The 27,942-nt window shown below is 36.0% G+C and overlaps 1 protein-coding gene across 10 annotated transcripts in view; it reads left to right on the plus strand.

Annotated features, from left to right (window-relative positions):
* GHR (growth hormone receptor) overlaps nucleotides 1–26,210 on the plus strand; it is a 299,293-nt gene extending 273,083 nt beyond the window's left edge. For 9 of the 10 annotated variants that reach the window (XM_030814020.1, XM_004088210.3, XM_004088209.3 and 6 more), the window contains 5 exons: nucleotides 4,001–4,179; nucleotides 14,801–14,966; nucleotides 17,015–17,105; nucleotides 22,385–22,454; nucleotides 22,784–26,210. In XM_030814020.1, coding sequence (XP_030669880.1) covers nucleotides 4,001–4,179; nucleotides 14,801–14,966; nucleotides 17,015–17,105; nucleotides 22,385–22,454; nucleotides 22,784–23,755 — 1,478 coding nt within the window. In that variant the 3' untranslated portion in view covers nucleotides 23,756–26,210. The remainder of the gene's footprint in view (nucleotides 1–4,000; nucleotides 4,180–14,800; nucleotides 14,967–17,014; nucleotides 17,106–22,384; nucleotides 22,455–22,783) is intronic. The other variant, XM_030814021.1, reaches the window with a different exon arrangement.
* The last annotated feature ends 1,732 nt before the right edge of the window (nucleotides 26,211–27,942 follow it).

Raw genomic sequence — 27,942 nt, forward strand, 5'->3', positions numbered from 1 at the left:
ATAAATAGCAAAATAGAAAGAATCAAAGAAGGACTTTGAGTAGCTGAAATTGGTGCCTCAAAATCTATCCACAAAAGCTCATTTGTTGCTTATAGGAATTCCTCGTTGCTTCTCCCAAATGCATCATTCTTTTTATGTGGTTTTCTAGGCATAAGCTGACTGGAAGATATAGGAGTATGTGGCTAGAAATTACAGATAGAAACAAATAAAATCTAATAGGCTGACTTTAAGGGAGAAGATTAAGAGAACTGTATCAAGCAGTAAAGATAACCCAATTGCTTTGCAAAGACAATTTAGTACGTGTCCTAACATCAGCGGGTACAGCTGTTGAGCTGAAACTAAATGGGATAGCAGAATGGGACAGTAGCAAGAATACTGGGTTAAAACCCATGTTCTAGCCCTGTTCTCTGCCAATAGCCAGTCCTACTCATTTACCTGGCTGACGTGTGCCTGCCATGTGTCAGGCATGTTCTGGTGGTGGTGGTTATAGAATAAGTACAATACAGTCGAAGAGGGAAGTCAGGCATGTTCACAAATAATTGCAGTGAAGTGTGATAGGTGTTAGCCTGGAAATACATGGAATGCAGAGCTGCAAAGGTGGTGGCCAAAGGTGTGAATGACTGACAGCCCTGAGGGATGAGGAAGGGCTGCACAGAGATGGTGACAGTTTAGTTACCTCTGAACTGGAATTGGACTCTCCCTATTTTTAAAAAAGTGGTGACCCACAGTGATCAAAAGCATGAGTGAGTATTGTCAGGTACCACAGTGGACTTGCCTTTCAGTAACTACCAAGTTCCAGTGGTAACAAATAGCATATGCTCAGGGACTCAGGAGCAGTTAGGAAGCCCTCCTAGTCAGCTGGAGAAATCATCAGTAGTTGTTTGTGCCCCAAAAAGGAATTTGGACTTTAACTGTCATGAGGTACCTTTGAGGATGTTTAAATAGGGAAATTACTTGAGGATAGTAATAGCTAACAGTCACAAAAGACTTACCGTGTGTCAGGTATAAAAACCATCTTTTGCAATCGCACTTTACAGATAATGAAACTGAGGCACAGAGCAGTTAAAGGACTAGTTCAAGAGCTAGTAGGCGGAGCTGGGATTTGAACCTCCAGCCTCCATGCTCTTACTCTTGAGGCTTTGCAGTACCACTTGTCTTATTGTTAATGCCTCAGAGAAATTAATCTTGTTGCAATGTGAAACGTAGATTGGAGTGGGACTGACTAGAGGTAGAAGAGGTTAAAAGACTGAGATGATCAAGGTAAAAGATTATGACAGATAGCTACAACTAGCACAACAGTTGTGGGGCAAGGTGCTGAGAGTGAAAGAGAACAAAGAACTAAGGTAACCCCAGTAGATCTTGAGAAAGTTGTCAATCATTATAAGCCTCAGCTTCCTCATAAAATATGTATGTATGGTACTACCTCACAGGGCTGTTCTTTGGATTTGAAGTACTATATTAGATACACATTTGTCATTCATTCAGTTCATTCAGCAAATATTTATTATGTTCTTCTCTCAGGCCAGTCAGTGTTCTCCATGCTGGGGATAGAAACTGTCTTCCCTGGTGGGATTTAATCCCAGTGAGGGTGGAAAGCGACAATGCTATGGAGAAATATAGGAAAGGAGAATAGGAGTGTTGGAGAGGTTGCAGTGTTGAGTTTTCAGGATTGGCATCCCTGAGTCAGTGGCATTTGAATAAAGAAAGATTGGAGAGGATAATTATGTGTGTGTCTCAGGGAAGGGCATTTCAGCAAGGGGGCACAGCCAGAAGAAAGATCTCAAAGTAGGAGCATGCTTTTCCTCACTCAATGAACAGCAGGCAGGTGGTGGAGTGGGCACAGAGTGAGCGAGGAGACTGGTATGAGACCAAATCCCACAGACAAGACAGTGAAATCTAACCAACCATTGCCAAAGACTTTGGCTTTCACTTGGAGTGAGGTAGGAAGCCTTTGGAGGGTTTTAGATGATGAGTGATGTGATCTAATGTAAGTGTTAGGATAAGCACTGTGTCAGTTCACTTGAGGATTGCATGGAGAATAGACTGGAGCGGGACAAAGACCAAAGGAGCACAGTGGGGAGACGAGTGAAACAAGAAGAATGAAAATGGATAATGGCTAGGACCAGGTTATAGTGGTGCAGGCAGTGAGACATGGTTGGATTCTGTTATATCTTGAAAGTACAGCTGACGGAATGTGGATTAGTGAGGAAAAGATGAGCCAAGGACAAGTTCATTGTTTTTATCCTGAGCAACCAGAGGAATTGAGTCCTCATTAACAGAGATGGAAAAGAGGAAAGGAGAGCAGGTTTTGGAGAGGAAGAGCAAGGGTTTGTTTGGGGATATATTAAGTTTCAGATATTTTTAAAATGTCTCACAGGAGTTGTCAATATAGCATGTAGATTTATGTATAGAGGTAAAGGAGAGGTCATTATTATGCCTGTAATGGTGGTACCAAGCCTTTTCCAGAAGGACCTTGTCTCATATCCTCTATTTTTCAAATGCAGCATAAGTAATAAGTTATAGAAAATCTTCCATTAAAAACAATTTTATAGTTTGATCACTTTAAACGGTTAAGCTTTGATTATCAGGATTCCTGAAACTCCAACAAATCCAGAAGGGTGAGGAATTATTGCCATTATATCGGCATATGTAGTTTGGCCATTTTGCTTATCCTTTCAATTTAATTTTCAAAATGTAGTTATGATTCATCAAATTTTGACTCTCTCTGTTTTTAAGAAGGTGGTGTTGACCCCACAGAGGGCAACAGTATGCTCCTCCATCATAAGGCCTGTTTTCACTGTGGGTGCACACAAGAGCTTCCTTCTTTGGCCACCAGATTTGACAGCCAGTAAGAGCTCCTCACTGTGTATATTTGTAAAGTTATCTCCAGTCAACCCTAGGGATGCACACTTTGCAACACTGTAGGTGGCCTTCCATATATATGGCAGAAAAAGAAAGTAAATTTTACTCTGTATCTGCAAGTGATTTTCAAAACCCTCAGTAATGAGATCCAACGAGCAATAATTTACCAGGAACTATCTAGAATATAAATTTAGACATAGTTCCTAGCTTTGGAATCCATATTTTTCTTCATCAGCCTCTGAGAAATTGTGGTCTTTGAGGTCCTACTAAGCAGAATGCAACAAATTTTCCTTGGACTGTAGAGTATATCAATAGAACCTGAGGAAAACAATGTTTCAAGTTGTTCATGTGACAGTTAAGGAAAAGACAGAAAACACTGAATCGTCACCATTTATGAGACTAGCATAATGCCTTCTTCCTTCTTATGTCAGAAGAAAATATCACATGTGGATAGGAAGACCACAAAGCTAGGGAGCATTAGCAGAGTGTGCAGGAAGATTGTACAAGAAGATTGAAGAAGAGTGAAAAAGGATAATGGCTAGGACCAGGTTATAGTGGTGCAGGCAGTGAGATATGGTTGGATTCTGTTATATCTTGAAATGAAAGTACAGCTGACGGAATATGGATTAGTGAGGCAAAGATAAGTCTTTCAGGGAGCAACACAGAAATGAGGTAAATGAGGTCCCTGCCCCCAGGCCATACATAGTTGCAAGAAAAAAGATTTCTCTACCCCTAGTTCCGAAGCAGCCCCATGTCTAAATTCTATAGGTCTTTCTGACTCTCTGTTTTTTCAGTTTCAAGTGAAAATGAATTCCTTTGCCAAAATCCCGATGCATTTATGATATCAGAGCAAAAAGAAATATAAAACATGGCAGATCTTGAAAATAGTGATCAGATTTTTTACTCCAAAAGGAATTTTTGTAAGGGCTTATTTAAAAGTTAAAAACAAGTCATCCTTGAGTTAAAAAAAAAAAGTTACTCTCTTATAAAGTGAAAGTTATAATAAGAAAAATATTGGAAGAAATAAGAGCATGAAAGATCAAAAATGTAGAAAGTAATTTGGTCTTCTGAGAAGAATGCCTTCCATTAATATTAAATTGTGTCTCCCTGTGTACTAATGCTCTGTTGAATTGCACAGTGCAACCAGATCCACCCATTGCCCTCAACTGGACTTTACTGAACGTCAGTTTAACTGGGATTCATGCAGATATCCAAGTGAGATGGGAAGCACCACCCAATGCAGATATTCAGAAAGGATGGATGGTTCTGGAGTATGAACTTCAATACAAAGAAGTAAATGAAACTAAATGGAAAATGGTAAGATGTTGCTACACCTTACACTTTGACTTTTCTTTCTATTTCATCAAATTCTCTCTCATTTATCATTAGACTTTCCTTTGACCTAATACCACATGTTCATGCTGTATGCTCCATAATTTCTTATTTGAGAAAACGTTATTTAATGGGTAAAATATTATCTTGAAATTCTGTAAGACAGGAGATGCTTATATATATATGGAGGCCTGTGGAAGGAAAGGAAACTATTTCTCTATTCATTCTTGCTGTCCAGTTTAACTTTAGAGTAAAATTATAGACTGGCCACTTAGCTGTCTTTGGGGATGTGGATAAAAATGGGAAAGTTTGTGATCAAGTCAGCAGTGAGTATGGCCAAATATTTTCCCATGATTTCAGTTGCTGCTACTCAAAAGACTCCCATTAAAACAAATTCATACGTGTCTACAGGAAAGCAGAGGGAGGGAATTTGTCTCTTAGAGGTTTCAGAAGGATGCTTTGTTACATACCTCAGAGAAGAATCAAGCTGAGATTCTTATGTAGGCAATTAGAGAGCATGGTACCAGTTGACCTCTGAATCCCTCTCTTCCTTACCAAGCATATGGAACTCAGCATTTTGATAAATTTCACATGGCACATAACAAGAGGAAAAACAGGAGTATCATGCTGCTCCCAATATAACAAATTCTAAATCTGTCTAACCACAGCCACAGCCACAGCCACAGCCAAGCCAAGCCAAGCAGTTTCTGGCCACTCATCAGGTGATGCCCAGCAGCCTGGCACAGATCACTCCCAGAATTTTGAGACACCAGGACATTCAGTGAGCCACTGAAAAAGATGCCAATTTTGTCATTAGAGGAAAGTTAAGTTTGGAGGAATTTGAGTAATTACAATACGGGGCTTTGAGGCTCTATTTTCTGAATCATTTTAATTTAGATATCTGTTCTGTAACTTGGTACAAATAAAATGGCTGGTTGGATGCTAAGTCAAACAAGACTATCTAAATCCAAGCTACAATCAAACATTATTTAACAACAGGTACTGAAATAACTACTATGCAGAAGGCACTGTGCTAAATACCTGAGGTGGCGGTTCTCAAAGTGGGAACCACAGACCCTTGAGGGTCCCTAAGACCCTTTCAGGGAGTTCAGTACTATTTTCACAATACACTAAAATATTAATTTTATTCACTATGTTGAAATTTAACTTAATGGCACAAAAGCAATGCTGGAAACACTGCTGGCACCTTAGCATGAAGCAAGGCAGTAGGATCAAATTTTACAAATAGTCATGCACTCCCGGTGAAGAAGGAGGAAAAAGCCAGTTTCACGTATGAAGTTCTTGATGAAGCTGTAAAAATTGTTAATTTTACTAAATCTCGACCTTTGAGTACATAGCTTATTAATATTCTGTGTGATGCATGGGAATTACACATTAAGCATGTCTGCTGCATATTGAGGTATTGTATTTGTCTTGAAGAAAAGCGCTTAAATGACTCAGTTGCCAGCTGAACTAGTCGCTTTTATTGCTTGGAGCACCATTTTTACTTGGAAGAGCAACTGATAAACTGGCAGATGGTTATTCATATTTGAATTGGCAAACATTTCTCAAAAAATAATGAGGCGAGCTTGTCGCTTCAAGAAAAACAACTGACAGTATTTTTTTGCAGTGGAAAAAACTTGACTTTTCAAAGCAATTCATTTTGCCTTTTTGGAAAATTTGTGTCTCCAACCGTGTGCTTGATAGTGTCTTAATATTTGAAGACTTTTCTTGAAGAGATTGATGGTGATATTAATGAAAGTGACTTAATTATATTGTGTAATAAAATGTATGAACATTTAGAAAAATCTACAACTCAGTGAATCAATATTTTCCAAATGACTAATACGTGATGTAATCAAATCATGCATGGGGAAATGATCCATTCAAAGTACTAGATAGAATGGTGAATTTTTTTAATGATCAAAAAATTTTTTGTATATTTATTGTGTACAACATATTTTTTTGAAATATGGATACATTGTAGAATGATTCTATCACACTAAGTAACACATGCATTACCACACATACCATTTTTTTGTGTGTTGAGAACACTTAAAATCTACTCAGAGTTTTTCAAAATGCAATACATAAGCATTAACTATAGTCACCATTTTGTACAATAGATTTCTTAAACTCATTCCTACTAACTGAAAATTTTAATTCTTTCATCAATATCTCCTTAACTCTGCACCCTGCCCACAACCCCTGATAACCACCATTCAACTCTCTACTTCTGAGTTCAACTTTTTTAGATTCTGCATGTAAGTGACATTATGTGGTATTTGTTTTTCTGTCTCTGGATCATTTTTCTTAATATAATATCCTCCAGCTTCATCCTCATTGTCACAAGTGACAGGATATCCTTCTTTTTTTAAGGCTGATAGCATTCCATTGTACATACCACCACATTTTCTTTATCCATTTATCCATTAATGGAATATATGTTGATTCTATTTCTTGGCTGTTACAAGTAATGAACATGGGAGCCCAGATATTTCTTCAACATACTGATTTCATTTTCCTTGGATATATACTTAGTAGTGGAATAATATAATGGATCACATGGTAGTTCTATTTTTAATCTTTTGAGGATGCTTCATATTATTTTCCATAGAGGGTATACTAATTTACACTCCCACCAATAGTGTGCAAGCCTTCCCTTTTGTCCACATTCTCACCAACACTTGTTATCTCTTCTTTTTTGAAAATAGCCATCCTAACATCTTTGTGCACTCTATGCCTTCTGTGAGCTGATAGCTCATTGTGGTTTAAATTTACATTACCCTGATGATTAAAGATGTTAAGCATTTTTCATATACCTGTGGGCCATTTCTGTATCTTCTTTTTAAAAATTTATATTCATGTCCTGTGCCCATTTTTTAATTGGGTTATGTATTTTCTTGCTATTGAATTGTTTTAGTTCCTTATATATTTCAGATATTAACCTCTTATCAGATGTATGCAAATATTGTCTCCCATTCCATAGAGTCTCTTTACTCTGTTGATTGTTTCCTTGGCAGTGCAGAAGCTTTTTAGTTTCATGTAATCCCATTTGTCTATTTCCACTTTTGTTGCCTGTACCCAATGGAGTCATATCCAAAAAATCATTGCCCAAACCAATGTCATGGAGCTTTTTCCTATATTTTCTTCCAGTAATTGTACAGTTTCAGGTTTTACATTTAAGTCTTTAATCGATTTTGAGTTTATTTTTGTATATGAGGTAAAATAAGGGTATAATTTCATTCTTCTGCATATGGATGTCCAATTTTCCCAACAACATTTAAAGACAGAGTCCTTCCATTACTTTGTATTCTTAGCACCTTTGTGATAAATCAATTTACTGTAAATGTGTGGATTTATTTCTGAATGCTTTATTCTTTTACATTGGTTTATGTCATTTTTATGCCACTACCATGCTGTTTTGATTACTATAGCTTTGTATTATGTTTTGAGGTTGGTAGAGTGATGATTTCATCCTTGTTCTTCTTGTTCAAGATTGCCTTGGCTATTCATAGTCTATTGTGGTTGCATACAAATTTTAGAATTGCTTTTTCTATTTCTGTGAAAAATGACATTGGAATTTTGATAAGGATTGCATTGAATCTGTAGATTGCTTTAGGTAGTAGGGACATTCGAACAATATTAATTCTTCTAATCCATGAACATGGGCTATCTGTTCATTTATTTGTGTTGTCTTCATGTTTTACAGTTTTCAGTGTACAGATCTTTCACCTCCTTGTTTAAATTTATTTCTAGGTCTTTTATTTTTATTTTTATAGATATTGTGAAAGGGATTTTTTTATTTCTTTCTCGGATTGTTCCTTATTAGTGTATAGAAATGTTACTGATTTTTGTATGTTGACTTTGTATCCTGCAGCTTTACTGAATTTGTTTATCTGTTCTAGCAATTTTTTGTTGAAGTCTTTAGGGTTTTCTGTATATAAAATCATGTCATCTGTAAGCAAGGACAATTTAACTTTTTCCTTTTCAATTTTGGATGCCTTTTATTTCTCTCTCTTGCCTAATTGCTCTGACTAGGATTTTGAATCGAGTAGAATAGAGTAGAGGAGTTACATTGAATAAAAGTGGCAAGAGTAAGCATCTTTGTCTTGTTCCTCATCTTAGAAGAAAAAGCTTTCTACATTTCACTGTTTATTATGATGTGAGTTTGTTATATATGGCCTTTATTGTGTTGAAATACATTCCTCCTATATCTAGTTGTTAAAAGTTTTTATCATGAAAGGATATTGAATTTTGACAAGTGCTTCTTCTGTATATATTGAGATGGTTCCATGGTTTTCTTCTCGGTTCTAGTGATGTGATGTATTATGTTTATGTATTTGTGTGTGATGAACCATCCTTGCATCCCTGGGATAAATCCTACTTGATCATGGAGAATGTTCCTTTTAGTGTGCTTTTGAATTCGTTTCCTAGTATTTTGTTTAAAATTTTTACATCTGTATTTATCAGAGATATTAGCCCATAATTTTCTTTTCTTGTAGTGTCCTTTCATGGTTTGGGTATCAGGGTAATGCTAGCATCTAGAAATAGTTTGGAAGTATCCCCTTTTCTTCCACTTTTTGGAAAAGTTTAAGAAGGATTGGTGTTCCAGTGAAGCTTCCAGTGAAGCTGTCAGGTCCTGGGCTTCTCTTTGATGACAGACTTTTTATTACTGATTCAATCTCCTTACTTATTATTAGTTTATTAGATTTTCTATTTCTTCAAGAAAGTCTTAGTAGGTTGTTGTGTGTAGGAATTTATTCATTTCTCATGCATATAATTTTTCAGAATGGTCTCTTTTGAACATTTGTATTTCCATGGTATTGGTTGTAATGTCTCCTCCTTCATTTCTGATTTTGTTTTTAATTTGGGCCTTCTCTCTTTTTTCATTACTTAGTCTAGCTAAAGGTTGGTTGATTTTGTTTATCTTTTCAAAAAAACTTGTTTCATTAATCTTTTCTACTGTTTTAATGTGCTAACTCAAAAGCACATTAAAAGGATCATTCTCCATGATCAAGTAGGATTTATCCCAGGGATGCAAGGATGGTTTATCACACACAAATACGTAAACATAATACATCACATTACTAGAACCAAGAACAAAACTATGGAACCATCTCAATATTTTCTATTCTCTAGTTCATTTATTTCTGTTCTGATCTTTATTATTTCCTTCCTTCTGTGAACTTTATGCTTAGTTTATTCTTTTTCTGTTTTCTTCAGGTAAAATGTTAGGTTATTAATTTGAGATCTTTGTTTTCTGATGGAGGGGTTTATTGCTATGAACTTCCATTGCTCTCAGAATGACTTTTACTGCATTCCTTAAGGTTTGGTATGTTGTTTCCATTTTTGTCTCAAGACATTTTTGCTTTTATTTTTTATTTTTTAACTATTATTTTAGGTTCAGAGGTAGATGTGCAGGTTTGTTATATAGGTAAATTGCATGTCACAGGGGTTTACCATACAGATTATTTCATCACCCAGGTAATAAGCATAGCACCCAGAAGGTAGTTTTTTTATCTTTGCCTTCCTTCCACCCTCTACCCTCCAGTAGTTCCTGGTATCTATGGTTTCCTTCTTCGTGTCCATGTTTTCTCAATGTTTAGCTCCTACTAATAAGTGAGAATATGTGGTATTTGTTTCTCTGTTCATGCATTAGTGTGCCTAGCATAATGGCCTCCAGCTCCATCCATGTGACTGCAGAGGACATGATCTTGTTCTTTTTTATGCCTGTATAGTATTCCATGGTGTACATATACCACATTTCCTTTATCCATCCTACCATTTTCTTTATTCCATGTCTTTGCTATTGTGGATAGTGCTGTGATGAACATACGCATGCATGTGTCTTTATGGTAAAATGGTTTATATTCCTTCAGGTATATACCCAATAACGGGATTGCCGGGTCAAATGACAATTCTGTTTTAAGTTCTTTGAGAAGTTGCTAAACTGCTTGCCACAATGGCTGAACTAATTTGCATCATTACCAGCAGGGTGTAAGTGTTCCCTTTTCTCTGCAACCTCACCAGCATCTGTTATTTTTTGACTTTTTGATAACAGCCATTCTGACTGCTGTGATGTAGTATCTCATTATGGTTTTGATATGCCTTTCTCTAATTACTAGTAACGTTGAGCATTTTTTCTTACACTTGTTGGCCCATGTTTGTGTTCTTTTGAAAAGTGTCTGTTTATGCCTTTTGTCCATTTTTTAATGGGACTGTTTGTTTTTGGCTTGTTGATTTAAAGTTCCTTATAGATTCTGGAAATTAGAGCTTTGTCAGATGTATAGTTTGCAAATATTTTCAGCCATTCTATAGATTGTCTGTTTTTTCAGTTGTTTCTTTTGCTGTGCAGAAGCTCTTTAGTTTAATCAGATCCCATTTGTCTATTTTTGTTTTTGTTGCAATTGTTTTTGGCATCTTTGTCATGAAACCTTTGCTAAGGCCTATGTCCAGAATGGTATTTCCCAGGTTTTCTTCTAGGGTTTTTATAGTTTGGAGTTTTGCATTTAAACCTTTAATCCATCCTGAGTTGATAGTTGTACACGTTTAAAGGAAGGGGTCCAGTTTCAATCTTCTGCATATAACTAGCCAGTTACCCAGCACCATTTATTAAACAGTGTTTTCCTCATTTCCTGTTTTTGTCAACTTTGTCAAATATTAGTTGGTTGTAGGTATGAGGCTTTATTTTGGGGTTCTCTATTCTGTTCCATTGATCTATGTGTCTTCTTTTTTAACCAGTACCATACTGTTTTGGTTCCTGTAGCCTTGTAGTATAATTTGAAGTCAGGTAATGTGATGCCCCTGGGTTTATTCTTTTTAGTTAGGATTGCTTTGACTATTTGAGCTGTTTTTTGCTTCCATATGAATTTTACAATTGTTTTTTCTAATTCTGTGAAAAATTACATTGATAATTTGATACGTATTGCATTGAATGTGTAGACTGGCTTGGGCAGAATGGTCATCTTAACAATATTGATTCTTCTAATCCATAAGCATGGAATGTTTTTCCATTTGCGTTATCTGTCATTTTCTTTCATCAGTGTTTTATAGTTCTACTTATAAAGATATTTCACCTCCTTTGTTAAATGTATTCCTAGGTTTCTGTGTGTGCGTGTGGCTATAATAGGCTATTTTAACCTGATAACAATTTAACTTCCTTGCATAAAAAACTCTATGCTTTTACTCCACATATCCCACACACACACACATTTTAAATTTTCAATGTCACACTTACATCTTTTTATATTGCACATTTCTTAACAAATTATTGTACCTAATGTTATTTTTAATAATTTTATCTTTTAGCCTTCATTCTAAAATAAAAGTGATTTGCATATTACCATGAAAATGTTAGACTACTTTAAATTGGAGTGTGTACTTACTTTTACTAGTGAGTTTTATACTTTCATATGTTTTTATGTTACTCATTGGCCTCCTTTTCTTTCAGCTAAAGAACTCCCTTTAGCAGTTCTTGTAAGATAGGTCTGTTGGTGAGGAATGGTTAATTTTAATAAAACAAAGTACAAAAAGTTCATTGGTAGAGTTTCAGGTTTCATATTTCCACTAACCTGTAAGAAACTATCATTTGAGTTTTAGTCTATTGTTAAACAGAAATGTTCACAATTATGTGAAAAGTTTATTAAAATAGTCCTCGTTTTCCTCATTATTTATCTGTGTGAGGCCAGGTTTTATTCATTTACTTCAACGAAAATAGCACATTCTAATAAATTTAATTCAGAAGCAGTTATAATTAAGTCTGACATTAAATAAATTTGCAAAAATGTAAAACAGTGTCACTCTTCTCACTCTATTTTTTGTTGTTTGGGAAAGTACAATAATTTTTATGAAAATATATTATTTTAACAAAATCAATTTATTAATTTCATTTTAAAAATTAGGATTTTAAAATTTTTTCATTTCAGTTTATAATACGGTAAATAGTAATAGGTATAACCCAACTAAACCAAACTCTTTAGGATTCTCAAATTTTTAAGAGTGTAAAGGAGTCTTGAAATAAAAAAGTTAAACAACCTAGAAAAAAACAAAGATATAAATCAGCATGTTAGCATTCATCAATTCAGTTACCATCATTTCATCCCTAAAAGCCATGGCATATAGTTTACATCTCACTGAACCACCACTTTGAAACTCCCACCCTGCGCCAGGTACTTGTGAGCATGTAACTTTGTTAATCAACTGTTCAGAGCTGTATCCCAACATGGCTTTGTTGCCCTTTTCGTGGCACCTCTGCTAAATCTCATTAGGTAGACCAAAGGGGTCAGTTAACTTTTTCTTTATACCTTTTATTCATGGTATTTATAAGTTTGGTAATTTTCAAAGGTCTTGGACAAAGACCAGGGGCTTATCTATAATAATTTATTTATCTCTTGAAGAAACAAACAATATAATTGGTTATGAAGCACAGGCATCATAAGCAGAAAACAGGTTTATAAGTAAAGGGGGAAAACCTAATGTGTGTTGCTTGCATCAGGAATTCATGTTACCATTTGGCAATATGAATTTGCTTAGCAGTGTGCTTTTTCCACCCCCCCCCCCCACAGGATCTTGCTCTGTCCCCAGGCTAGAGTACAGTGGCCCAATCTCGGCTCACTGCAACCCCCACCTCCAGAGTTCAAGTGATTCTCGTGCCTCAGACTCCTGAGTAGCTGGGATTACAGGTGCAAGCCACCACACCCAGCTAATACAGCTAATTTTTGTATTTTTAGTAGAGACAGGGTCTCATCATGTTGGCCAGACTGGTCTCGAACTCCTGACCTCAGGTGATCCGCCAACCTCGGCCTCCCAAAGTGCTGGGATTATAGATATGAGCCACTGTGCCCAGCTGCCCTTTTTAGTAAATACATTTTGCATGACCATGTAGTTGTTTACAGCTATTTATCTAGTAAACCAATAACTTACAGTTTTTTAAAGGCTTAATGGATAGCATGGAATTATTCATGATATCTGTGCCATATCTTGAGCACTCATTACATACCTGATATTGTACTGGGCTTTGGAAATGAAAAATAATGAGTAATCTTGGGGAGTTTACAATGTAACATAGAAAGCTGTGTATAACTAAATTCTCAAAATGAAATATAATTAGTAATAGAAGAAGTATATTATCTGGCAGAGTAGAGTGGGGAAAAGTACCAGCAAAGACTTAGCATACCAGCTCTCCTCGATACTTGCACTTAGACTTGGATGAGAAACAGTTCCCCGCACAGGCAGATGACAGGGTTAGGTATGATAGGAGCCACGTAAGTAGGAGCCACTCGAAATCTGAGTTTGGTGTGGCTTGTGTGGAGGGTTGAAGGAATATGAAGAGAGGACCACGACTTGAATCACTGAGGGCCCTTTTTTGATTCATTAGTGAAATCTTTAAAGAAATTGTATTGGTGACAATAACAGAGAAATAAGGGCTTTGAGGATGAAACATAGGCTTTTAAAAAAAAAAACTTAAGAAAACATAATAAAGTGAGTTCAGTATTCAGTGTCCTGCCTTAAAGAAAGCATTTTAGGCATGCAAGTATCCCATATATTCAGAGGCTTCTATAAAAAATACAAACAAACCCTGTCATATACACATGAGGCAAAAAAAGATACTTTGTGAGTAGAAACTAACTGAGGTAAAAGAAAAACTTGTTTTAGAAGCTGAAGGCCCAGCTGCTGACTTAATAAAACAAATTATGAGAATTTTATTTATGTGAAAATCCATGCTGTTGAAAAAGCGAGTGTTTAAAGTTTTCTATAAACAGGAACAAGGTGTTCTACCAAAAAAAAATGTATGAAAAGCACATTGAATACCTGCTTTGAGTATTTGACTTGGAGGAAAATACCATCACTAGTTGAGTCTACCTCTTTGATAGCAATATGTGTTAAAAGTCTAACAGTCTCACTCTACCCCTCCCTGAGAAGGTAAAAGAATATCCTGACCTTAAGGGTTGTGAGACTTACCAAAGAACTCCTGTGACTTTTCTTTGCAGATTTTAAATAGCAAACTATTTTGTGGTGGCTTTAAGTCTTTCAGAACAAGCAGATTAGGTATGTAGTTCCTTTTAATAAAAGTATTTGGAAGTTCAATAAAGGCAATTATGATTTTTCTAGGACCTTTTCCAATTCTGTGATTATGTGAATGACTACCCAGAATTTCCATCAAACACTAATATACAACTTGCTATGGCTACAATTTATTTTGGTGTGAAAACATGTTTGTTTTTCTGTTCTTATGTCTCCCTTCATACAAAAGTATAATATCCCAGATATGTAGGCATATAGTTCTGCCATTCATAGTAATTCTAATATGCTTTAATCTTATTAACTATCTGGAAGACTAATGCACAGTTACAGCTGCATTTCTTTAAGCAAGTCTATCATATCTTTGGGTTTATACCAAACTAAATTTGTGAACTATTCTCCATTTGCAAAATGATTATTTACATCAATCTTCCTTTAAATAGCAAATGCTCACAATGCATTTTAAAATATTATCTACTTTATAAAAATCCATTCTGAATACAAATAGGAGAATACCTGTAGTGTTCATTGCATTGAGTTGTTGACTCTTTAGCCAATATGCGTTTATATTTTGTCTTGAAAGATGGACCCTATATTGTCAACATCAGTTCCAGTGTACTCATTGAAAGTGGATAAGGAATATGAAGTGCGTGTGAGATCCAAACAACGAAACTCTGGAAATTATGGCGAGTTCAGTGAGGTGCTCTATGTAACACTTCCTCCGATGAGCCAATTTACATGTGAAGAAGGTAAAAGAAATAAAAGATTAAAATAGCAGCTAACCTGGCTTTTGTCAATATAACAGTTGATTCACCCCGCACTGGTAGTGTGTTGTCCAAATCAAAATATATTAGCATCAGATATCAGGGTGAGAGACCTTGAGCTCACTATCTGTAACAGAGATTGTTCATTGCAAAAGCAGAAGGAAGATTTAGTTTCCAAATTTTTCATTCAGGAAAAGTCCAGGGGGCAGGTGGAAGTTTACAGACAGGAATTTGGTGGCAATCTCTGGATGGTAGAATTCAGATGATTCTTTTCTTTATATATTTTTGTATTTCTAAAATTTTCCACAGTAAGTTTGTTTTGAATTTATAATCAGGAAAAAAAGCTGTACTGATGGTTAGGGAAGAAAATATGTATCTATATGGATGGATAGATATGTGGCATCCAAGAGGAAACCCAATATTGAGTCAGCATAGGTAGTCAACAGCAGGTGCATACGGTTTTAGAAAGTGGAGGTGTGGCTTTTACCTAGAGGAATGCCTAATAAGTACTGTGGCAGTCATACTTAAAGGAGACGTGGGACATTTGAAAACCCTATGTAGGAGAATCACAACAATGATTAAAGTTTTTAAAAATGGGACCTATGAATTTAGAATAAAAGAATTAAAACTTTTAGATACAGAAATAAAGAAAACTGATTAATAATGAGCAGAAAGTATAGAGTATTATTATTCTCAAATGGGAATTGGCTCTATTCTATCTTCATTGAAAACAGAAGTTTACAGGGCTATATGTTTGTTAACAAAACAACCACAAGCTACATAGAAAATAAATTTATATTTCTGCATTTACTACACAGGTAGAATCTCATGATACTAAATAGCACTAGGATGAAAATTTCTATAGCACCATTTTCTCTAAACTCTAGTTAACTGAATTCTTGTTTCCAAACTATTTGATATTATGCAATTCTGGTCTTAAAAGTAGGATAGTTATACACCCTTAGGCTTAGTGTAGTGGCATTTAATTCACTTAACATACATTTTTTAAACTGTCCTTTCCTTCTGTTACTAACAAAAAAAGAAGCTCGAACTTTATGTTATTTTCCTGAATATGTCACTGATATGAAATTATAGACACTACAAGACAAAAAATGATCTTTTCTCCCCCACCAATTCTTTAAAATGCTTACAATATCTCCCTAGGGAATTTTAATAACTTATTAAATAAGAAAAGACTATTTCAGCATAAAGGCCTACATTTTAAATGGCAATGTTAAGGTAAATTTCATCTGTCATTTTTATGAAAAAGTGGTTAGCCTCTGCCTCTGTGGTAAGAATACTGGGTACCAACAGCAAAGTAGCTGGCAGGTACTCAATCTTAAGGAATGAAATAGAAGTTTTACAAACAGCTTCCCCCAAGTCTCATACAAAGTATACTGAAACCTGAAGATGGGAGCCTCAGTAGTGATCTGTCAATTTTATGTATATAATATACATGAGATATATTTATTATATTTTAATAATTTAATTGATATAAATATGTATATTTATAGCTGTAAAATATATGTTATTTGTGTCTAAGAAGTTTCTGTCATGATTTATCAATAAAAACTCTGCCTTCATCTTTTTGGTAAATCTTCAATCTGGAGGCTAAGAAAATCACTACACTTAAAAAAAAATAGAAAAGAAACCGAGTGGGCATTATTTAGGTAGTGTGTCAATAAGCAACACTTTTTTCCTGGAGCTGAAACATTTATGATACTCCCTGGAAACATAGTATGCTTGAAACAGATTGTTTGTTTTCATAAAACACACATTGATTTTGAACTATATGCTGTTTCTTTATTTTGAAGTTTTTTTTTTAATGTGAGGAGATTTGAAAAGTGGACAGAGATGTTCATAAAACAGAAAAAACTAAGTCATTGCATTCTGTTTCAGTGGTTATCAAGAGAAATCACTGACTTTATTAGGTGAATACAAATTATGAATTTTTTGTGAAAAGGGAAAGGGAAATGGAAACTGTGCTTCAACTATTCGTAATTCTGAGAGCGAAATATTCTTGTGTGTTTCAGATTTCTACTTTCCATGGCTCTTAATTATTATCTTTGGAATATTTGGGCTAACAGTGATGCTATTTGTATTCTTATTTTCTAAACAGCAAAGGTAGGTGTGAGGTAGTATTCTTTGGTATTTTTTCCAGTTGTTTAGATTTCCATATGTGTTTCTATTTGTTATTTGATATTTTCTTTGTCAAATTATGAGTGGAAATTTTAGTTAACCTAGTAAACTTTTATGTCCAGTTATATATTTACCATTCATATAAAACTCAATTTGTCATATTTATCATAGACAACTTAGAGGTTTAGATTCTATCTGGAGACTTGTACAGGACATTAAGAGGCTTAGGCTGGTGACTATGCATACCTTGTGATATGTACCTCTTTATCCAAGAGCTAGCTCTTCCCCTCAAGTCCTCCACAAGTTAACCCATTCATTCCAGGACTTCAAAGTATCACTGAGCCTTTGGCTGAGCCTGATACGGTCCTTATATGCAGACAATTTTTTTTTTCCTTAAGACGGAGTCTCACTCTGTTGCCCATGCTGGAGTACAATGGCGCAATCTTGGCTCACTGCAACCGCCACCCCGCAGGTTCAAGTGATTCTCCTGCCTCAGCCTCCTGAGTAGCTGGGATTACAGGCACTCACCACCATGCCCGGCTAATTTTTCTGTTTTTTTAGTAGAGACAGAGTTTCGCCACGTTGGCCAGGCTGGTCTTGAACTCCTGATCTCAATATACAGGCAAATTTAAGTGGCAAACTACCCAGGTAGATAATTAAGTCTAAGAAAACTTTTTTTAGACTTCATATGATGGTGATTTCAAGTAAATTCAGGTTTAATTTAAATTATTTGGATATTTATGATTTTGTGTTTCACCTGCATTTATAAACACATCTAAAAGTCTTTGAAAGTGTAAAGAGATTCCATTCCACTTTCTCTCGGATTCAAAGGTCTTGAGTTCCACTTATCATTTTGCCATTGCTGTTTGACCTTGTTTGAGTCCCTTAATCTCTCGTGGCCTCCATATTCTTGTGGTTAATAAGAGGGTATGGGTTATATAATCTTTAAATTTTCCTTGAGCTATGATATATATTATTTATATTATTCTGTTTTTCTTCCTGATAGAAACTCACTACACACTACAGGAAATTTTTTTTAACAAAATATGGGAAAAATGATTGGTACTGATTGCCAGTGTCTTCCATTTAAAGTTTTTTTGTTTGTTTGTTGTTGTTTTTCTTTGTTTGTTTTGTTTTGTTTTGAGACAGAGTCTTGCTCTGTCACCCAGGCTGGAGTCTGGAGAGTGCAGTAGCTCAATCTCAGCTCACTGCAACCTCTGCCTCCCAGGTTCAAGCGATTTTCCTGCCTCAGCCTCCAGAGTAGCTGGGATTACAGGCATGCGCCACCAAGCCCAGCTAATTTTGTATTTTTAGATACAGTTTCACCATGTTGGTCAGACTGGTCTCGAACTCCTGACCTCAGGTGATCCGCCTGCCTCAGCCTCCCAAAGCTCTGGGATTACAGGCGTGAGCTACCGCGCCTGGCCCCATTTAAGGTATTTTTAAAGTCCCAGTGGTTAATCTTGCTGCTTCTCCTAGAATTAAGGTGACTAACACTCCCAGGTTGCCCAGAACTCTCCTGGTTTTTAGCAATGCAAGTCCTTTATGCCAGGAAATCCCTCGGTTCCAGGTAACCAAGACAGTTGGTCCCCTTACCTAGAACTGAAAATAGGTTCTCCAGCTGAAGCCAAGAGGCATCTATAAATCAAAATGAGATCTATGTTAATATATTTTAAAAGATTTTAATTTGTTTTTTAAGGTAGTATAGCACTTGTAAACTTCAAAATAGAATTTTATTAGGAAGAATAATTGTTGTGACGCTAGATTTCCAGAGTGTCAAGCATGCTAAAGGTCTAACTGAATGCAGAAAGGGTTACTTTCAGTAGCGCTTCATGTCCAATTTTATAATATAAACCAATTGGAAAGTAAAATTCATTCTGAATTCCATTTTGCACCTAACTTTCTGGCAACATTCCTGTTTTCCAAAAAAGCAGCTATCATAAATCACAACACAATTTCCTGTTGTTTCAGGAAAATAAATAAATACATTTTTAGAATTTTAATTTGTGTATTTAAGTAATGCCAACAACAAAAGAGCCAAATTATTCTGTTGATTAATTTCAGTTTATTAATCTATATATTTGGTGGGAAAATTTATACATAACTTCAGTAGATAAACTCACGAGGTATGTAAAGTAATTAGCTCTTAGTGTTAGCTGTGAATTTCTAGCCATTGTGAAGGCCAAGTCAATTTGTTATGTTGTTTAGTTATATTAGTTAATAATATTAGGAAGAAAAAATTATCCTCTCAAAAAGTAGGATTTCCAAGAAAACATATTACTTCTAATACAGTGCTTTTTATAAATAATGAAATTCTTAACTATAATGTTTAGTCAAAATCACCAAATTCTACAATTGATTTGAAATCTTTATTGCTCTCCCAAATTTCCTGCACTAAATTGAATTTTCTGTAGGAAAGAATTAACTTTTTTTTCATTTGCACATTAAAAACCCTTATCATTGTCTAAATTTGCATGTTCTACTGAAAGTGGGAAATAGTAGCAAATATTTGTTAGCAAGTATGGACAGAACATGTAGTTCCAACAATTAAATTGATACTGCAAAGAATGAGATTTTTCCTAGAACTGTAGGGATGTAAAGTGGCGTCAGGTCCCACACGCCTTTGAAATTTTCTGAGTCCACAATTCATTATCCAACCCACTTCACTCTGCTTTAATCCAGTTAATTGAGTCAACTCTAGCAAAATTTATAATTTTATTTGTATCTGATACAACATCACAAACATAGTTGCAAGTCAGGCTGTTATTATACTGGTTCCTACCACACAACCCTCCCAGCCTTTGAGCTGTTACCAATTGAGGAAAGAAATAACTGAATCAGCCTAAAATAGAACTTCCAAACCAGTAGCCAAATTCAGCCTACAGATTCATATTTTGTTATTTTATTTTAATTAGTTTTGATTTCAGAGTGAAGATTTTCCTACAAAGTGTTTGTAAAATAGAGAATTTTCACACAAAAATCCAGATTTGGGGATTATCTTTTAAAAAATGAAAAATGTAGTGAAACTGAACAAGGTAGCATATGCTGCAGCAGACAACCAGCTGTCCTATTTGGGATTGGCTCACATTCTTTAATTTGCCACCATCCTCATTCCTCCTAATGACTTTGCAACTGGCTTGCTTTATTCATCTGCATGACCTGCTCGGGCCCCTTAGATTTACGGTCTGCCACTGTGGCATAAGGTCACTACAACCCCTAGAAAACCACTAGCACATGCCTTTATGCATCATCCTATTCAAAAAGGAAAAGCACACGTCACAAAGTCAAACATCAGCCATTTGGAAACCTTTGCTTCCTGTAATTAGAGTTATGTTCCACCTTTTTATGTTTTTGAGAATTTGAAATATTGATTTCGAGATGCAGAATCAAAAAAAAAAAAAAAACAGCGAAACAGCAGCATGACACAAAGAACCTGGGTTTTGGTTTGGAGTCAGGTTCTCTGGGTTTGAGCCCCAACTGTGCCAACTATGAGTGCATGATTTGAACATGTTCCTTAATTTTCCAAGTTTTTGCACAGATATATCATCTGCCTCCCTGGGAGTCATAAGGATTAAGTGAAATGTTTAGTGCAGGGGTCACAAACTTATTTCATAGAGTCAGAGTACATTTTTAGGCTTTTCAAGCCATACAGTCTCTATCACAGCTACTCAGCTCTGCCACTGTGGCATGAAAGTGGCCATAAACATACGGAAATGAACAAAGATGCTTGTGTTCTCATAAAACTTTATCTACACAAACAGGTGACAGGCCAGATTTGGCCCACAGACCTTAATTTAGTGACCCATAGTTTAGTGCAAAGTATATCCCACGGTGTCTGATTTATCAGAAGCACTAAAAAATGATAGTAGTTGTTATTAATAATTTGTATTGCTTATTTCTAGATCTGTAATTCATCAGTAACAATTTGCTTTAACATTTGCCCCACTGAGTAGTAGAGGCTACTTAATGCAATTTATAAGATGGAATTTTGCTTATTCCTTGGATTGGGTAAAATAGCAAGTGGAAATACTGAGAAAATGTATTCCTTATGGAATGGACTAGACTGACCATTCACACTGACTGGAATAGCAACTGATATCCAAAAATCCGGTTACCACCTCTTCATGACAGCTTCACCTCTGAATAGTCAGGAGTTTTTTAAAAAATTAAATGAATTGTTTGGAATAATCTCTGAGCCTTTTTCCAGTGCTACAATTTGATTTTAAAAAATAAACTCCAAGCCAGATACGATGGCTTATAGCATATAAATCCAGCACTTTGGGAGGATGGGGCGGGAGGATTGCCCTGAGGCCAGGAGTTCCAGACAGCTCAGGCAATGACTAGAGCAAGACTCCATTACAAAAAATGAAACAACAAAAATTAGCACATCCTTTAGTCCTAGCTACTTAGGAGGCTGAGGCAAGAATATCGCTTGGCCCAGGAGTTTGAGGCTGCATTGAATTATGCTTGCACCACTGGACTCCAATGTGGGCAATAAAGTAAGACCCTGTCTCAAAAAGTTTAAAAAAAAATTAAAAACACCATAAACTCCAATTACACTATTAATTGTACAAAATCGATATGATTTATTCATTTTTATGACCAAAAAATAATTTAAAGATTTGGAACAAAAAATGTAAATGCATCCTAGAATATATAAACCCATACTGATTAGTTAGAGATAGTTCAAATTATAGTCTGTCCCATCTGAAATGAATCCTGTAGTAAAACCCTGGTTAATAAGATCATGTTAGATAATTTCATAATTAATATGAACTATATGGCTAACCTACCCAAGTCTACCCTTTGTCAAGGGTACAAGTAATCCTGGCTCCATGTGGATTGACTCTTTTTTCTTTCTTTCTTTTCTGTACAAATTACTGATGAGATGTACACTAGAATTGCCTTATAGCTGAAATGGAAATCAGCTTCAGGTGAAATTAAATTTCTTTCTTTCAAATACTAAATCTAGCTGAAAATAAAAAGCATTAAGAAAAAAGGATTGTGGGAAAACCACATTTTCTTTTAATAGACTTCAGATGAGGCTTTTTGGGTTTTTTAGTTGTTCTTTTTTTTCCTTCTACAGTTTTTCCTTCTCATTTACTGTCTAATATTTTCTTCTGTTTCTCCTATTCCAATTATATAAAGTACCAGAATATTTGGAAAAAGTAATAGTATTGCCAATATTTTATTTCTATCTTTTGCTATAATTGAGAATATGTAGCTTTTAAGATGTCAAAATCAAAATTTTATATGTTTTCAAGGATTAAAATGCTGATTCTGCCCCCAGTTCCAGTTCCAAAGATTAAAGGAATCGATCCAGATCTCCTCAAGGTAACTAATAATTTTATCTAAATTGTAGCTAGTACTAATTAACACCTGAAGACCCCTGTCATATGTTGAAGGTTTTCTGTAAGCTATGTATATCACATTCAATTTTCTTGTATCTCGTCCCCTGGAGAAAATTTTTTTAAATATTCTATCTCTTAAAAGTAAGAAAATGTCATGTGTATTTAAAAAGTTACACACTAATTTATGTTTTGTTATGTTTTCTTACTGTTGTTCTTATTGTAACCATAATTAATCTCTGAACATTATTTGCTAATTCATTTAATTATTATGAGTTTCTTTTCATAGATCTTCATTTTCTTTCTATTTTCTAGGAAGGAAAATTAGAAGAGGTGAACACAATCTTAGCCATTCATGATAGCTATAAACCCGAATTCCACAGTGATGACTCTTGGGTTGAATTTATTGAGCTAGATATTGATGAGCCAGATGAAAAGACTGAGGGATCAGACACAGACAGACTTCTAAGCAGTGACCATGAGAAATCACATAGTAACCTAGGGGTGAAGGATGGCGACTCTGGACGTACCAGCTGTTGTGAACCTGACATTCTGGAGACTGATTTCAATGCCAATGACATACATGAGGGTACCTCAGAGGTTGCTCAGCCACAGAGGTTAAAAGGGGAAGCAGATCTCTTATGCCTTGACCAGAAGAATCAAAATAACTCACCTTATCATGATGCTTGCCCTGCTACTCAGCAGCCCAGTGTTAACCAAGCAGAGAAAAACAAACCACAACCACTTCCTACTGAAGGAGCTGAGTCAACTCATCAAGCTGCCCATATTCAGCTAAGCAATCCAAGTTCACTGGCAAACATCGACTTTTATGCCCAGGTGAGCGACATTACACCAGCAGGTAGTGTGGTCCTTTCCCCGGGCCAAAAGAATAAGGCAGGGATGTCCCAATGTGACATGCACCTGGAAATGGTCTCACTCTGCCAAGAAAACTTCATTATGGACAATGCCTACTTCTGTGAGGCAGATGTCAAAAAGTGCATCCCTGTGGCTCCTCACATCAAGGTTGAATCACACGTAGAACCAAGCTTTAACCAAGAGGACATTTACATCACCACAGAAAGCCTTACCACTACTGCTGGGAGGCCTGGGACAGCAGAACATGTTCCAGGTTCTGAGATGCCTGTCCCAGACTATACCTCCATTCATATAGTACAGTCCCCACAGGGCCTTATACTCAATGCGACTGCCTTGCCCTTGCCTGACAAAGAGTTTCTCTCATCATGTGGCTATGTGAGCACAGACCAACTGAACAAAATCATGCCTTAGCCTTTCTTTGATTTCCCAAGAGCTACGTATTTAATAGCAAAGAATTGGCTGGGGGCAATAACGTTTAAACCAAAACAATGTTTAAACCTTTTTTGGGGGAGTGACAGAATGGGGTATGGATTCTAAAATGCCTTTTCCCAAAATGTTGAAATATGATGTTAAAAAAATAAGAAGAATGCTTAATCAGATAGATATTCCTATTGTGCAATGTAAATATTTTAAAGAATTGTGTCAGACTGTTTAGTAGCAGTGATTGTCTTATTATTGTGGGTGTTAATTTTTGATACTAAGAATTGAATGGCTATGTTTTTAATGTATAGTAAATCACGCTTTTTGAAAAAGCAAAAAAATCAGGTGGCTTTTGCTGTTCAGGAAAATTGAATGCAAACCATAGCACAGGCTAATTTTTTGTTGTTTCTTAAATAAAAAACTTTTTTATTTAAAAAATTAAATTAAAACTAGAGGCGAGAAATTTAAACTATAAGCAAGAAGGCAAAAATAGTTTCGATATGTAAAACATTTATTTTGACTTAAAATTGATAAAGATATTTTTAATAATTTAGACTTCAAGCATGGCTATTTTATATTACACTACACACTGTGTACTGCAGTTGATATGACCCCTCTAAGGAGTGTAGCAACTACAGTCTAAAGCTGGTTTAATGTTTTGGCCCATGCACCTAAAGAAAAGCAAACTAGTTTTTTACAAAGCCCTTTTATGCCTCCCCAGACTCCTTCAACAATTCTAAAATGATTGTAGCAATCTGCATTATTGGAACATAATTGTTTTATCTGAATTTTTAAACAAATATTTGTTAATTTAGAAAACTTTAAAGCGTTTGCACAGATCAACTTACCGGGCACCAAAAGAAGTAAAAGCAAAAAAAGAAAACCTTTCTTCACCAAATCTTGGTTCATGCCAAAAAATAATACATGCTAAGAGAAATAGAAATCATAGCTTGTTCATACTGACCAAGATGATTAAGTGCTGCAGTTGCACGCGGAGTGAGGTTTTTAGTGCGTGCAGGTGGTGAGAGATAAGATCTATAGCCTCTGCAGCGGAATCTGTTTACACCCAACTTGGTTTTGCTACATAATTATCCAGGAAAGGAATAAGGTACAAGAAGCATTTTGTAAGTTGAAGCAAATCGAACGAAATTAACTGGGTAATGAAACAAAGAGTTCAAGAAATAGGTTTTTGTTTCACAGCCTATAACCAGACACATACTCATTTTTCATGGTAATGAACAGAACATAGACAGAAGAAACAACGTTTTCAGTCCCCACAGATAACTGAAAATTATTTAAACCACTAAAAGAAACTTTCTTTCTCACTAAATCTTTTATAGGATTTATTTAAAATAGCAAAAGAAGAAGTTTCATCATTTTTTACTTCCTCTCTGAGTGGACTGGCCTCAAAGCAAGCATTCAGAAGAAAAAGAAGGGACCTCAGTAATTTAGAAATTATTTTGCAATCCCTTAATATCCTAAACATCATTCATTTTTGTTGTTGTTGTTGTTGTTGAGACGGAGTCTCGCTCTGTCGCCAGGTTAGAGTGCAGTGGCGCGATCTTGGCTCAGTACAATCTCCACCTCCTACAGGTTCAAGCGATTCCCCTGCCTCAGCCTCCTGAGTAGCTGGGACTACAGGCACGCACTACCACGCCAGGCTAATTTTTTTGTATTTTAGCAGAGACGGGGTTTCACCATGTTGGCCAGGATGGTCTCAATCTCCTGACCTCGTGATCCTCCCGACTAGGCCTCCCAAAGTGCTGGGATTACAGGTGTGAACCACCGCGCCCGGCCCTAAACATCATTCTGAAGAGCATTGGGATATCTCCTGAAAAGGTTTATGAAAAAGAAGAATCTCATCTCAGTGAAGAATACTTCTCATTTTTTAAAAAGCTTAAAACTTTGAAGTTAGCTTTAAATAGTATTTCCCATTTATCGCAGACCTTTTTTAGGAAGCAAGCTTAATGACTGATAATTTTAAATTCTCTTTCTTGCAGGAAGGACTATGAAAAGCTAGAATTGAGTGTTTAAAGTTCAACATGTTATTTGTAATAGATGTTTAATAGATTTTCTGCTACTTTGCTGCTATGGTTTTCTCCAAGAGCTACATAATTTAGTTTCATATAAAATATCATCAGTGTAGAACCTAATTCAATTCAAAGCTGTGTGTTTGGAAGACTGTCTTACTATTTCACAACAGCCTGACAACACTTCTATAGCCAAAAATAGCTAAATACCTCAGTCAGCCTCAGAATGTCATTTTGGTACTTTGGTGGCCGCACAAGCCATTATTCACTAGTATGACTAGTTGTGTCTGGCAGTTTATATTTAACTCTCTTTATGTCTGTGGATTTTTTCCTTCAAAGTTTAATAAATTTATTTTCTTGGATTCCTGATAGTGTGCTTCTGTTATCAAACACCAACATAAAAATGATCTAAACCACTCTGTATACTGTGAATTATCATTGTAAGGAGAGCTTAGCACCACTGGATCAAATACATCAGCATTGGGTATGGAGATTTTTATGTGCTCTGGGATATAGAGAGGGAGACATATCCCCCTTCCTTTATTTTTTGAGGAGACAAAAGCCCAACTCAGAAATATCCCACTGGCTTGGCCCTCCCCTTAGGCTGTGACTCCCCATGGGCAAAGGTTCATAGAGCCGTGTATTTGATGCATCATGGAAAATAAATGACATCGGTGTGGGATGAGGGAGAGTGATATGTGAGCATTATCTTTACATTTCCAGCTTGAGCATGTTGTCTGGAAGGAAGGAAAGCAGTTCTTCCTCTGCCATTCACCCATTGGCCTAAGTCAGTTTATTGGACTAGCTGCTTGTTATCATGGGAATCAGCTAATAAGTCAGGCCTGGGAGGAAGGCTGATTAGGTAGGTTGTGTAGGAGCCTGAGAGAGCCATGAAGCATAGATTCCTACAGCAGCAGGCAGGATGCAGGTGAGGCAGCTACTGAACCCTAGGCTCCTGAGCAGACACTGGATTCTGAGATGTAGGAAACTGGTGATGACATTGATAAACCTACTAAACAATGAGGTATTGCTTCAGCAAGTCGAATGCAAAGTGCCACAACTTTTTATAATACTCAAGTTATATTAAAACAAAAATGTCTTCACCTGCTGCCTTCTGCCCTGTGAGCAGCCATTACCTGAAAGAACTATGGAGTGAAGCCTCAGGGCTTCTTCATATAGATGCTTTAAGGTATGAGGAGTACAGGGAAAAGAAAGCCTGCCTACTTCCATGGATTGAAATAACATACTTCTATTTCAGAAGATTAATGGTGTGTTGAAAATGGCTACACACATCTTTCAGCATTTCAATTTCTCAAAGTTTCTACTAACACTTTATTCAAGTGCTATAATATTTACATATTTTTATACCAAAATATGTCTTGTTATGTGCTTGTTTTAGGGTAAGAAATAGTGACCAGTAAAACCAGAAGTTACTTAAATCTAAACTTTTTAGTTTGGAATCCAAGATCCCACATAATTTGCCCCAGTCTCCTTTGAGAGTTTAGAATTTAAGACCTAGATGTTAAGGGCACAGCTTCTGAATAAGAATTTGACATTTGGTTAACATTCAAACTCTGTTGCTCTGGAAATCTAATGAGCATATGATGCCAGCTATGTTACACAGGAAACATTGCTCATGGTTTAAATGATCCCTGACTGATAAATGACACCAGGATAGGGAGAAACTATAAACACCTGGAGATAAGTTATACTTTGGACTTGAGTGTAGTGACTCTTGTAATTAAGCATTTCCCCTATAGAAACTCTGGAAGCTATGTTTCTGGAGTTGTAACAAAAGTAACTGGCTCCAGTGAGGCATAGAGCTTCTAAGCCTGGGAGACTCCTTTACCTGCCCAATACCTTCCCTGAATCCGAGCTGTCAGTTGTAGGAGGAGAGGAAGGAAAAGAGCTTCTGGATAGCTATATAAACAGCTGTTTAGATTGCTTCATGCACTGTTATCATTACTGTGACTCTAAAGCAGAAAGCCTGATGCTGTATCCCTTCTGTCCTACATCCCTCTGAGTAGACTGGAACCAAGTATGGTGAATCTGGGGAATGTTTGGTTGAGCCTAAGAAGATCCCCTTGCATATGTAGCAAAAGACACTTGCCATTTCTTGAACAAAGTTTGTGCTTTCCCATCTCTATG

This window comes from Nomascus leucogenys, chromosome 6 (genome assembly GCF_006542625.1).
Source record: "Nomascus leucogenys isolate Asia chromosome 6, Asia_NLE_v1, whole genome shotgun sequence".
NCBI classification, from domain to species: domain Eukaryota; kingdom Metazoa; phylum Chordata; class Mammalia; order Primates; family Hylobatidae; genus Nomascus; species Nomascus leucogenys.